This window comes from Macrobrachium nipponense, chromosome 2, assembly GCF_015104395.2.
Source record: "Macrobrachium nipponense isolate FS-2020 chromosome 2, ASM1510439v2, whole genome shotgun sequence".
Lineage (NCBI taxonomy): Eukaryota > Metazoa > Arthropoda > Malacostraca > Decapoda > Palaemonidae > Macrobrachium > Macrobrachium nipponense.
In genome coordinates this window covers 129374035-129388382 of record NC_087201.1, presented here as the reverse complement: position 1 = coordinate 129388382, position 14348 = coordinate 129374035, and the positions used below count along the sequence as shown (strand labels likewise).

General features: G+C 37.8%; 1 protein-coding gene across 1 annotated transcript in view; it reads left to right on the top strand.

Moving 5' to 3' along the window:
* Positions 1-14348, top strand: part of LOC135221310 (5-oxoprolinase-like) — a 709982-nt gene that overhangs the window by 448275 nt on the left and 247359 nt on the right. Inside the window, exons 11-12 of the mRNA XM_064259114.1 lie at positions 233-380; positions 12768-12880. Of these exons, the coding sequence (XP_064115184.1) occupies positions 233-380; positions 12768-12880 (261 nt within the window). The remainder of the gene's footprint in view (positions 1-232; positions 381-12767; positions 12881-14348) is intronic.

The window sequence follows — 14348 nt, the reverse complement described above, 5'->3', positions numbered from 1 at the left end:
TTTTCTGCCGAAATACAGTCAATCTGTGTTAGCATTCACATTTGAAAAATACTCATTTAATATATGTCTGACTTTTAGGATCAACTATTGAAGTGATGAATAACACAGTACTGCAGATAATAAGTTTTTTTATTTTGTTTATGTTACATGTATTTCAGTTGTTATGATTAAATACTGTTTTTATGTTATGGCCTTGCCAATTGCTCTTATTTCTCTTTAATTCTAATTTTAGAATACTTCAAAGGACTTCAATATCAACTAATATAAAAGAACGTCTGGACTTTTCTTGTGCATTATTTGGACCTGATGGTGGCTTGGTATCAAATGCTCCTCACATTCCAGTTCATCTTGGAGCAATGCAAGAAACTGTTCAGTATCAGGTAAATTTTTTATAGCCTAGTCACTGTCTTGTCTCCATATTCAATCCAGAGCTCCATGGTGACCAGACTAATGTCGAAGAATTCTTTCTTAGCTGGTCTTGTGGCTGGATATTGTGTCATAATGATAAACATTATAACATGATAAAGTATAAATGGACTCAGGATAAGGGCACTTTCTCTTATCCTCACCGATTGCTCAAACCCAGTTTACCTACGTCAAAACCCACAAGAAGAAGAAGGATATGCACCGCCATATTCTTTACATACAACCAAACAAGTACCAGGAAGCCACTCCTTTTCTGGGCTGTAAATAAACCAGAGCTCATAGAAGTTCATTTTTTACTTATTGAATCATGGAAACATCTAAGTTGAAAGCTAATTCCATAATTTTAAGTTCCAGTTAAACATTTTTTAGTTTAGACTGTGGAACAATTATTTTATTGTGCATGAAAAGCCGTATACTGGCCCTTTTTTTTTGCCTGCACACATCGCTTCTCATGACTTATGATTGTTAGGCTTGCTCTGAGAATTTTGTTCTTCACTTATCAATTTCATTACCAAGGTTCATGGATACATATTAAGTTGGAAGCTAAATGTATAATTTTAAATTCCGGTTAAACTTTTTTATAGTTTAGACTGAGGAACAATGATTTTATTGTGCATGAAAAGCCAGCACTTCTTACGATTTATGGTCGTTAGCTCCAAGAATTTTGTTTTTCACTCTTTGATTTCATTACTGAAGTTCATGGAAGCATCAAAGTTGAAAGCTAAGTGCATAATTTTAAGTTACATTTAGATATTTTTTAGTTTGACCGTGGAACAATGAATTAATGATTTATGATTGTTAGCTTCGAGACTCCTTCGCTTATTGATTTCATTACCGAAGTTCATGAAAACGTTTCTGTTGAAAGCTAAATGCTTAATTTTAAGTTCCAGTTAAAGATTTTTTAGTTTAGACTGTTGAATAATTAATTTATTGTGTGTGAAAAGCTGTAAATCTGCTTTTTCACCAGCACACGTTAGCGCTTCTTACAATTTATGATTGTTAGCTATTTGTAGAAGCGCAAAATTGTTTTGAAGAATTTACTTTTCCATTTAGAAGTTTTATCTAAAGAAATGTTCCATAATTATTATTAATATGATACATATAGTCAACCCTTTCAGATAACGATGTCGGCAATAGCCTGCTTGGCAGTAGCCTACAATCTATATACATCGATTCAGTGAGAATAAGTTAGCTAGACTATAGTAGATATTGTCTGTTGCTTATAACCTAAGATTATATATCCTTAAGGATGAACAAAAATAACCTTGATTAGGTAGTAACCTGAATTAAGGTAAGATTTAAAGACATAGCCTGTTAGGCTATGGGCTTAGGCAGTATCCTAAGTTTACATCAAAGACCTTAGGATTAGATAAAAGGCTACCAATATTTTTTCTTTTTATATAGTCTGTATACTTAACCCTCTTACGCTGATTGGACGTATTAAACGTCGACATAAATTGTCTCCCAGGTGCCGATTGGACGTATTAAACGTCGACATAAAAAGATTTTTTTAAAAATTTGCAGAAAAATACTTATAGGCCTACCAGCCAAAAACTTTTGAATCACGTGCCTTGGGAGATGCTGGGAGCTCACAGATCGAGGCGTTGTTTTGTTTACAATCGTTATGCAGGCGCGCAAGCGCGAATTTCTTTCTGATTGCACTAAAAAGTATCAGTGACACATCTCAAAAATTATTTTGTCACTTTGACATAATTTTTGCACCATTTTAAATTAGCCGTTACATGGAGTATTATATATAAAAATGTGCACAATTTCATGTAAAATACAACAAAAAAATACTCATGATTGTAGCTTTTATCAGTTTTGAAATATTTTCATATGAATAACGATAAGTGCCAAAATTTCAACGTTCGGTCAACTTTGACTCTACCAAAATGGTCGAAAAACGTAATTGTAAGCTAAAACTCTTATATTCTAGTAATATTAAATCATTTACCTTCATTTTGCAACAAATTGGAAGTCTCTAGCACAATATTTTGATTTATGGTGAATTTATGAAAAAAAAAAAAATTCCTTACGTCCACGCGGTAACTCTTCCGAAAAAAAATCAGAAATTTTTTTGTGCGATTGTCCTAATGTTTACACCATTTTAAATTAGCTGTTACGTAAATTTTTATATATGAAAATGTGCGCAATTTCATGTAGAATACAACTAAAAATAATTGAAGGCTGGCCTCTGGATCTGAGATCTCCAGCTTGTCAGTATCAGACATAGTAACTGAGCAGATAAAGCCCATAAAGGAGTTTATGTCGGATTTGCCCCACTCCGGATCTCCGGCGCTAGCCTCGGAGGTCCCGGATGCTTCAAAATTACCACCCTTCCATAAGAGCAACCCATGGCGGTTTGCCATGCACGCCCCATACGTGGATGGCAAACTGACCTTGGAAGGTTGTGGCACCCGACCACTGGAGGACTTTGAGTTCTACCCAAAGGACCTCCAGTTTCCCTTCAAGGGGTTCGCCAGACTAGCGGAACATGCGTTAGTCAGAGTGGACAAAGTTCCTAAGGAAACGGTGATCTTTCCGAAGGAACAAGCTCAAGCTGTCTGGGCTCGTACTATGGCTGACTGGGAGTGCGTTACACCAGGTTAACACCTCACAAAGGCTCTTTTACCATGTTTGTGACAGCGGACGAGGTTCCGTCCCCCTGCACAGACAAGATTATGGAGTTGACCCTCCAGGCAATCATGTAAGAGAAGTCTCTCCCAATCTTGAAGGAGACAGAGGCTACCTCCCTCCTCATACCTGCCAACAGAGACTTCTGGCAAGATGCTCCGGCCACGTTTACGGTTGGCAAATTGGACTCTGACTGTGCCTCGACCTTCTTCTCCGATAAGCTCCCCAAGCTGCCGGAGAACATGATAAAATCTGAGTTTGAGGCTAGGACTAGACTGGCTAGATCTATCAACTCTGTTACCTCAATGGAGTTGGTAGCTTCCATTTACAAGGACGAGAAGCTCTTCCTGGTCTTGACAAAAAGTCTGCTACAGACTTATCAGTCGGACCTATTCGAATTTGGTTTCGCAAGAAGAGCATGCAGAAAGTACATCTTAGCGGAGGCTACTATTAGGCATGAGCCTAATAGACTAATTAAGACCTCAATCTCGGGCAAAAACCTCTTCCCTCAAGAAGAAGTAGATAACGTCTAGAGGGAAGCCTCCAGAGCCAATCAAAGCCTTCGTGTCCGTTGGGGTCTGCCCTTCAAACGTAAGTTTGAGGCAACCGGAAAGCAAGCCAGATTTAGGAAGAAACAAAGATGCTTCGCACCATACAAAACTTCTCGTCCTCAACAAATGGCACAGGCAGTGCCCCTCGCCCAAATGTCGAAGCCTTCGACATCGAAGGCCCAGCCCCAGCAGCAGTTTGTGCTGCTTCAGGCTCTACAAGGCCTCCCCCGCCTTCAACCCCGTCTACGAAGCCAGCGGTTCCTTTCGCGGCTACAACCAGCATGCCGGTAGTAGTAGAGCCAGAGGCCACTCCCGGCTACGTAGTGGGTCAAGAGGCAGGGGGTTCCGCGGAGGCAGGGGCTATAAACCCACATCCAACCAGTGAAAAGTACCAGGTAGGAGGGAGGCTATACTTGTTCCGAGATCATTGGAGTTTTAGTCCTTGGGCGTACAGCATAATCTCCAAGTGCCTGGGTTGGAAGTGGAAGGGAGGATTCCCACCACCACCAGTGAACTTCTTCCAGACTCCAACAACGGACTTGGAAGAGTACACCAAAGATCTCTTGCAGAAGAAAGCCATAAAGAAAGTAAAGAGCCTAAAATTTCAAGGACGTCTGTTCACTGTCCCAAAGAAGGACTCATTCAAAAGAAGAGTCATTCTAGACTTGTCCAAACTCAATTCTTACATTCGTTGCGACAAGTTCCGCATGCTGACAGTCTCGTAGGTGCGGACCTTACTTCCCCGTGGGGCCGTCACCACCTCTTTAGATCTTACAGACGCTTACTATCATGTTCCGATAGCAAGGAACTTCTCTCCATACCTAGGCGTCCGACTAGGCAACAAGGCGTATTCATTCAAAGTCATGCCATTCGGGCTCAACATCGCGCCCAGAATTTTCAGCAAACTAGGAGAGACAGTAGTCCAGGAACTCAGGACCCGAGGAATAATGCTGGTAGCCTACCTAGACGACTGGCTTATTTAGGCAACCACAGTCGAGGAATGCCGTAGGTCAGCTGCCAAAGTCATAGAACTCTTAGAGCTTCTAGGATTTCAAATAAACAAGAAGTCGCAGCTGGAACCAGCTTCCCACTTCCAATGGCTGGGAATCCAATGGGACCTGGAGAATCACAAGCTATTCCTTTCACCCAAGAAGGCCAAGGAGATAGCAATGGGTACGAAACGATTTCTTATGAACAAGAAGGCCTCTCGACGTACCCAGGAGAGGATCCTCAGTTCCCTACAATTTGCGTCAGTAACAGACGTCCTACTGAAAGCCAGATTGAAAGATATCAATCGTGTCTGGAAGAGGAGAGCCAACAACCATCTCAGAGACAAACTCTCAGTAATTTTATCCATACTAGCAGAGAGACTTCACCCATGGTCGAAACTCAAGAATTTAACCAAGTCAGTGCCACTGCAATTCCCTCCCCCATCTGTGACGATTCATACAGACGCGTCACTGAGTGGTTGGGGGGCGATACTCTCAGCACAAGAAAGTTCAGGGAACATGGTCAAACACGTTCCGCCAATTCCACATCAATGTATTGGAAGCCATGGCAGTTTTTCCAACCCTGAAAAAGTTAACTCCGGCCAAAAACAACCATGTGAGGATAGTCTCGGACAGCCTAGTGGTAGTCCATTGCCTAAACAGAGGGGGCTCCAGAACAAGCAAACTGAATCATGTCCTAGTAGCAATATTTACCTTGGCAGCAAAGAAACACTGGCACCTGTCAGCAACTCATCTGGCAGGAGTCAGGAATGTGATCACGGACGCTCTCTCCAGGACCACTCCGCTATAGTCAGAATGGTCCTTGGACATGAATTCATTCCAGTAGATTTCCAGTCAAATCCTCGGCCTGCAAGTAGATTTATTCGCAACAGAGTCCAACCACAAGCTACCATGCTACGTGGCTCCCAATCTGGACCCTCTAGCCTATGCCACAGACGTGTTAGCCATAAATTGGAACCACTGGCAGAAGATTTACCTGTTCCCTCCGGTGAATCTTCTGATGAAGGTGTTGCACAAGCTATGTTCCTTCACAGGACAAGTAGCTTTAGTGGCTCCCAACTGGCCCAAAAGCAACTGGTTTCTGCTCCTTCTAGAACTGAAGCTCCATCCCAGACGGATCCCTCGCCTGGAAATGACACAGGTAGTACAAACTCGAACTGTGTCATCTTCCTCAAGAATTCTCCAAATCCTAACTTTACGGACTTCATGAAGTTTGCGGCCCAAGAAGATGCTAGTATTGATCCGTGTAATGTCATGTTCATAGAATCAGACAAGAGATCCAACTCTTAGACAGTACGATTCAGCTGTTAAAAAGTTAGCTGAATTTCTAAAACGTTCAGATACCTATAGAATGACTCCAAATCTGGCCATCTCGTTTTTCAGATCTTTATTCGAAAAGGGCCTAGCCGCCAGCACTATTACAACAATAAAATCAGCCTTGAAGAAGATTTTTCAAGTCCGCTTTAACATAGATTTGTCAGACACATATTACTCTTCCATTCCAAAAGCATGTGCACGCCTTAGACCAACTGCCCGCCCACAAAAGGTCACTTGGTTCTTAAATGATGTACTTAAACTGGCGTTTGACACCATCAATGAATCTTGCGCATATATCACTCTTTTAAGGAAAACCTTATCTTTAACAGCTATGGCCTCAGGGGCCAGAATATCTGAACTTTCGGCTCTCTCACGTAACCCAGACAACATAGATTTCCTCCCATCAGGAGAAGTGCTACTTTCCCCAGACCGGAGCTTCCTAACTAAAAATGAAGACCCCCAAAATGGGTGGTCCCCTTGGAAAATTATTTCCCTGCCTCAGGACAAATCTCTATGCCCTGTTACAACTCTTAAGTCCTTTTTAGCCAGGACCTCCACAAAGTCGTCAGGTCCTCTCTTTATTAGGGAACATGGTGCCACAATCTCTATCAAAGGTATTAGACAGCAGATACTCTATTTTATAAAACAGGCCAACCCGGAGTCATTTCCACAGGTTCATGACATTTGGGCAGTGGCTACTTCAATTAATTATTTCCAAAATATGAACTTTGAGGACCTTAAAAAATATACGGGTTGGAAATCTTCATTTTGCAACAAATTGGAAGTCTCTAGCACAATATTTCGATTTATGGTGAATTTATGAAAAAAACATTTTCCTTATGTCTGTGCGGTAACTTCCGAAAAAATCATAAATTTTTTCGTCCGATTGTTGTAATGTTTGCACCATTTTAAATTAGCCATCACATAAACTTTTATATATTGAAATGTGCGCAATTTCATTTAGAATACAACGAAAAACAACCCATGGTTGTAGCTTTTATCAGTTTTGAAATATTTTCATATAAATAATGACTAGTGCCAAAATTTCAACCTTCAGTCAACTTTAACTTGACCGAAATGGTCGAAAACTGCAATTGTAAGCTAAAACTACTATTACATTCTAGTAATACTCAATTATTTACCTTCATTATGCAACAAATTGGAAGTCTCTAGCACAATATTTCGATTTATGGTGAATTTTAGATAAAAACATTTTCCTACGTCCGTGCGGTAACTGCCAAAAAAATCTAAATTTTTTCGTCCGATTGTCGTAATGTTGCACATTTTATATCCTTTACATGAAGTATTATATATGAAAATGTGCGCAATTTCATGCACAATACAACTAAAAAATACTCATGATTGTAGCTTTTATCAATTTTGAAATATTTTCATATAAATAACGATAAGTGCAAAAATTTCAACCTTCGGTCAACTTTGACTCTACAGAATGGTCGAGAAAACGCAATTGTAAGCTTAAATTCTTATATTATAGTAATATTCAATCATTTGCCTTCATTTTGCAACAAATTGGACGTCTCTAGCACAATATTTCGATTTATGGTGAATTTATGAAAAAACTTTTTCCTTACGTTCGTGCGATAACTCTTCCGATAAATTTTTTTGTGCGATTGTCCTAATGTTTGCACCATTTTAAATTTGCCGTTACATAAAGTTTTATATATGGAAATGTGCGCAATTTCATGCACAATACAACAAAAAACAACCCATGGTTGTAGCTTTTATCAGTTTTGAAATATTTTCATATAAATAACGTTAAGTGCAAAAATTTCAACTTTCGGTCAACTTTGACTCTACTGAAATGGTCGAAAAACGCAATTGTAAGCTAAAACTCTTATATTCTAGTAATATTCAATCATGTTAACTTCATTTTGCAACGACTTGGAAGTCTCTAGCACAATATTTCGATTTATGGTGAATTTATGAAAAAACTTTTTCCTCACGTCCGCGCTGTAACTCTTCCGAAAAAAACAAAAAATTTTTCATCCGATTGTCATAATGTTTGCACCATTTTAAATTAGCCGTTACATAAAGTTTTATATATGAAAATGTGCGCAATTTTATGTAGAATACAACCATAAACAAACCATGGTTGTAGCTTTTATCAGTTTTGAAATATTAACATATAAATAACAATTAATAGAAAAAATTCGACCTTTGGTCAACTTTAACTCGACTGAAATGGTCGAAAACTGCAATTGTAAGCTACAACACTTACAGTCTAGTAATATTCAATCAATTACCTTCATTTTGCAACAAACGGAAGTCTTTAGTACAATATTTTTGATTTATGGTTAATGTTTGAAAACAGCTTTTTTTTTTTTTTACGTCCGTGCGTTACGAATTCATGCATCATATTGTGATAATATTTTCTCTGTGTTGCTTTGATAGTTTTACAATTTGTTATATACCAAAATCATCGCAATTTAGTGTACAATACAACGAAAAAATAATTAACTCATTAGCTTTAACCACTTTGCTCACAGCACGATTTGTATACAATCATATGAAATTTTTTTCGCGCTGTCATATATTCCAATATTTGTGTATGATAATGATATTTTTTTTCATTTCTGATGGTTGCATACTAAACTTCAGGCAATGACAAAAAATGGAGCCAAAAATGAACTCTTAATCTTCAAAACTAAGCGCGCTGTGATTTTTGAAAAAAGTATTTTTTCCGGTTCCGCGCTCACTCCAAACCGGCGCCGGCATACAGGAGAGGTTTTGATTTTTAGGGCTTCGGCGTAAGAGGGTTAATCTTGAAAATTAAGCATGCTGTGATTTTTTGAAAAAAAACATTTTCTGCTTCGGCGCTCACTCGCGAACGCCGCCGGCATACAGGAGACACTTTCGGAAATACCGGCTCGGCGTTTAAAGGTTAAGGTGCTTTTGAATTATATTCACCAGAAATTATTTCTAGGGTTACAACGCATGTTCCAGGGTTACGACGCCTACAATGCTGATCTGGCAGAAGAAATATAACACCATAAATGCAAAATAATGAATATTTGAAGGTTTTTTGATAAAAAATGTAATAAGAATGCAGTTTACATAGTTTTCAATACACCCAAAGCATTAAAAGTAAGGTTTTCTTAGGATTTTTTATGATGTTCCAGCTTACAACGATTTTCGGGTTACAACGCGTCTCAAGAACGGAACCCCTGTAGTAACCCTGGGACTGCCTGTATTAATGTAGAAATATATCGGTCCTATTCTACTAAATGTCCTTTGTAACTTAAATACGGTAATTTGTTACTATTGTATGATGATTGAAATGTAAGCAAACTGCTGTTGTTATTGGATTTGGTTGTTCATAGCAAATCAACTGTTTCTGGCTGTGTGCATTTACACAACATTATTTCTTCAGTAAAAGAGTAAATAATTAACAATGAAAAGACCGAGTTACAGTTTAAAAACATTTTAAAAAGCATTCGGTGCTGCCAATGAACTCTAGGGATGTTTGTGTTTTCGTGGCTTGAAGCACAGTTTGTGAACCGGAACAAAAATTTTTTTAACATTGGTTCGTAACCCAATTTATTTGTGAACAGGACTGTTCATGAGCTGAGGTACCACTGTGCATTGTTGGCATTCTCAGGAATGTCTCTTTCAAAGAGGTCTCTGAATTTACAGCATGGTCATCAGAGACAGTATTCTTAAAACATTAGTGCCATGAGCTCAAACAAATTTGACTACACTGTGAATCAGTAGGTGACATAGGTAGTCCTGACCTCATAGGCACTACAGTAAAAAACCAGGGATTTTTCTAACGGGTGGATATGCTGAATAGTACTGGGGAAGGTGTGACAAGTCTGCAACCATACCCAACATAGCACTAAGGTAAGTCACTTCAGAACTTCACCCTAAAAGCATAAGCCTTTCATCACCTGTCAATTTCTTTGTAAAGCTCCTTGAGGACAAAACAAGCAACTACACTATCAAAAAATGGGTTTTGTCGTAGGAAAATCCTGTTTTTTTGGTAGTTGCAGCCAATTCTTCAAAACTCTCCCACTTCTCTGACAAAAAGGCATGGGATTTTGACAAGGAATCATCCTATGTTGACCAACAGAGAGTACATAATGTCCATGTTCCTTAACATGCCTGGTTGTGAACAAGATGGGCAATGTGCATGCGCAGTAGTCTCTTCTTCCAGAATTTTATGTGGGAAAAATTGGGTTCAGCCTCACTGAAGATGAGATAAAATGCCCTCTTGTCTTTGAATCCATTATACTCTATCATGTGTTGTAGTGTTTATCATTAGACACAATACCAGGCTACAAGACTGGGCTAAAAGATATTTTGATATTAGTCTTATTCACCATGGAGGGTTTTTTGTGTCAAAAACCTATTTTTTTTAGTCATTCCTTATATTATGATGTGGTTTTGTTAATTGAAGTTCATGTATAATTCAAAAATAAATTGGTGTTTTATGAATGTTTTTTAAGTCTGATTGTAATTATTAATTGTTGCAGATATATTAGTTAAAGTCTGATTGTTATTATTAACTGTTGCAGATATATTAGTTGACACTTTTTGCATTGTCAGCAGAATTGGCTTTTACACAGGTTTGGAAGTTTTAATTTACTTTTTACGTAAAGTAGCACCATACCGTATGTGATTATTGTTTTGTTGTAAATACGTACAGTTTTGCATGTATGCTGTGAATGCAGGCTGAAGCATGTTGTCTTTAACATCAGAGAGGAATTTTCTTATTGAGTGTCCTAGTGCAGGGCGATACACTGAGAGTATTGTTTCAATGACAGTAATAGTGAAGATTCTGAGTAGAATGTTTTAGTAAGGGAATGTAAAGAGGAGAATTATTCACCTCGTTTAGTTTAACATGGTGACTTTTTTCAGTAGATTCAGACTTGACCCTCTTGATTTGACTGTTTTTGGTATTTGTTATAATTATTGCATGTTAATGAAGTACTACTATGCATTAAGACACACTCAGATCCTAATTAAAATGCCAAAAGACGTAAAGCTTCATTGGGCAAGATATACAGCCAATGAGCCTCTCTTGTTTTGGTGCAGCTCCACTGCCTTTTGGAGTACTATTTACCAAGGCTAAAGTACCTCCCCTCCCCTGAGTAAAAGATGCAGTTCCAAACATGGTAAGTTTGCAGAGAATTGCAAATCTGAAGCTATAGTTGCCCCACTCTGGAAGTTCACTTATTTATTTCTGCTACAGCACTTGATTCCACCTAAAGGGACATTGTATGTATAGTTCATTACAAGTATGTATTGATTTTCATAGGCCTTTCATGGGCATTCATGCAAAAATCATTGTTTATGATGGCCATTTAGTCCTGCTGAGTCAACTGAGTTGTATTCATACCATGAGCAGTAATGCATTGTTAAGCCAGTTCATTCACACAAAGTAGTATTATTTTAATATAGTTTAACTATAGCTGCAGCATTTCATAGAACTAGTGTAGATGTTTGGTTATCAGAAAAAGAAACCAATAAGGATAATTGTCTTACTGACAGAAAATAGACTGAATCACCTCAATCCTCCTGATCCATTGTGATCTGCACAACTGGGCATTTTACTAGATGCATCTCCTAGGTTCTGTCTAAACTCAGTTAGTGAACATTATAACATTTTTTCTTTGGGGAGAACAATTGATCATAATCTGGAAGGCAAAACAAGTATGTAATGCATAAAAATTGGTTGTCAAATGGGGGTTGAACTTGAAGGGTTCCCACTAGTTGTTTTATATGCAAAAATATAATGTTTCATATGAAATTCACATTCACTTTTGCTTATGAAATGGTAGTATGAATATTAACGGAGCTGTTTGCTATGCATGCAAGTATAGTATGGATCTTGTTTAATTAATGGAACTGAATAATTAACAGTTGAGTGGTCACAAGTGGGCAGGAAGTATCACATACACTTCCTTGATGTGAATGGAGTGTCCTTGGTCTTCAGGCACTTGCCAAGTTTATGAGACAACTCTACTAAGGTTGCCTATCACAGGAACCAGAAATAGATGAAGTCCAAATTGCTGGACAGCCCATGTACAGATCTTCACATGGGTGGAGACAAACAAGGTAGAACTGCAAGGTTTGTGCCAAGAATGTGAATTTCCATCACAGTTTCTGTAGAAGGCAGCAGATTCTGCCTAAGAATGGTCACTGAACCCAGAAGTAAGCCCGAACCATAAACTCCTAATATATTGCTTGGGTCAACCCTGTATGGTGGCCTGGAAACTAGATGTGATGTTTTACAGCTGGGATGGATGTGATACTGAACCAAGGAATGTGCCATTCCTTGGTTCAGTATAAGACAAATCCTTGCTCCTCTATGACCTCGGAAAGATTGGTACCTGGGCCTCCTACAACTGTTTTAAGGATCACTACAGGTCTCTCCCCCTTTGGAAGAAGCTCCTTAAGCAGTCATGCATAACATATTTCACACAGATCCAGGAGTCCTGTTTTATTCCCCCTTACCAGTGTTATATTGTCAGTATTTAATTTTTTCTATCTATTTTTTGTATCTGGATATTAACCTGTAAAGTTCCTCACATGGCTGCAATGTGTGTCATCAATTATTATGTCTTTGGTTTATATTAATAGTGATACTGATAGTATCAAATTTGGATGTTCCTTATTGATAGTTGTTATTAAATTAGCATTAACCAGGCTATCTGAAATAATTTTTATATGCAGTAATGGTATGTTATTCAAAGAGCATCAGTAATTCTTTAACACTAACATAGCTTCATAGGATTTTTGAGTTTTAATTATCTGCCATACTGTTTATGACATTTTGTTTTCCTTAAATTTGCATTTTTTTTAGTTGCAGGCATTAGGGGACAATTTAAGAGATGGGGATGTTCTTTTGTCAAATCATCCATGTGCTGGAGGTTCTCATTTACCAGATCTAACAGTTATCACACCAGTTTTTCTAAGGTACTGTAGGTTTTATGTCATTTACTTTGTGTCAAAAGTAAAGTTGAATTTTACTGTTCTTAAGATTTTACTATTAAGCATAATAAAAAATTAGTGTATTGATTGGTGTTAAAATACCAGGTTCATGGTCCCTTGTTCAAAACCCTTGCGTCCAGCGGTGTTTTGGTATTCAGATTTTTTCAGATTTCTGAACTAAAGTTTGCTCCCCGTGTGGGGTCTGGGACAGCAACCACCAATCAAGCATTACTACTGGCTACTGCAGCAGAAACAGTATGAATACTCATACTAAGTGAGATAAAGACTAAAAATATTACTATGTATTGGTTATTGATATTGCAATATATATATGTACTGATACAGTATATGAAGTTTTATCATTTCACTGTGATACATATACATTAATCGAGCTACAAATAACCTTTAATATCCAATTTCCTCTACCTTAGAATCAATATACAGTGCACCCCCCATATTTACGCTCTCTGGATTCGCAGACTCACGCATTCGCGGATTTCTCTCTGTAACATTTCTCCCCATTATTTGCAGAAATTTTGCCTATTCATAGTATTTTTCCATGGACCACTGTATTTTCATATATGTTAACCGAAGGGGATTTTTTTAGTCGATAATAATTTTGTCCTCTTGTGGGTTCAAACCAGCGCCCAGCGGGCAGAGGAGAAATCAGGACTACAGTGTTGTTATCGACTGGACCTGGCGATAACATAACCGAAGTCCTGATTTCTCCTCTTCCCGCTGGGTGCTGGTTCAAACCCACAAGAGAACGAAATTATTATCAAATAAAAATTTCCCCTTTAGTTAACATATATGAAAATATATTAATTCCAAGGTAGAACAAATTGGATATTAAAGGACACTTGTACTCAATGTATGATACAGTATATGAACTAGGGAGACAGTTAAGATCATAAATAATGAAATAGTGGAATATTTAAGACCATAAATATACTAGCACATTTTATCTCAAACAAAAGAATTTTGTAATTTTAAAAAAATATAAAGCATAATAAGAGTCTTAATTGCAGTATACATATGTACTGTACTAAAGTATCTGATCTTGTGTATTATGCAGCCATCTAAATTTTATCCCCAAAACATGATTTCATCACATATCTGGTGTATTGTATGAGTTGCATTCTTTGTAGATTACACTGGGCCAGTGGTTCTCAAACTATGGGTCACAAGATTAATTTTGATGGGTCGCAGGGACACATGAAAATTATCAAGCTTTCAGTTTATATCAGTTACTCAATTGAATTCTTCTTTTAACCACAAATTACTTATGTAGTGTATGTTTATCCTCCCACATAATGGTGCCATGGATCCCACTAGATTAGTTTTTGAATGAAAAGCTGTACACATTTATTTTTTTCCAAAATAAAGTACATGTATCATTGTACATCATCTTTCTCTTTGTTTTACGCTGGGTCGCAAAGGATTGAAATGTTCC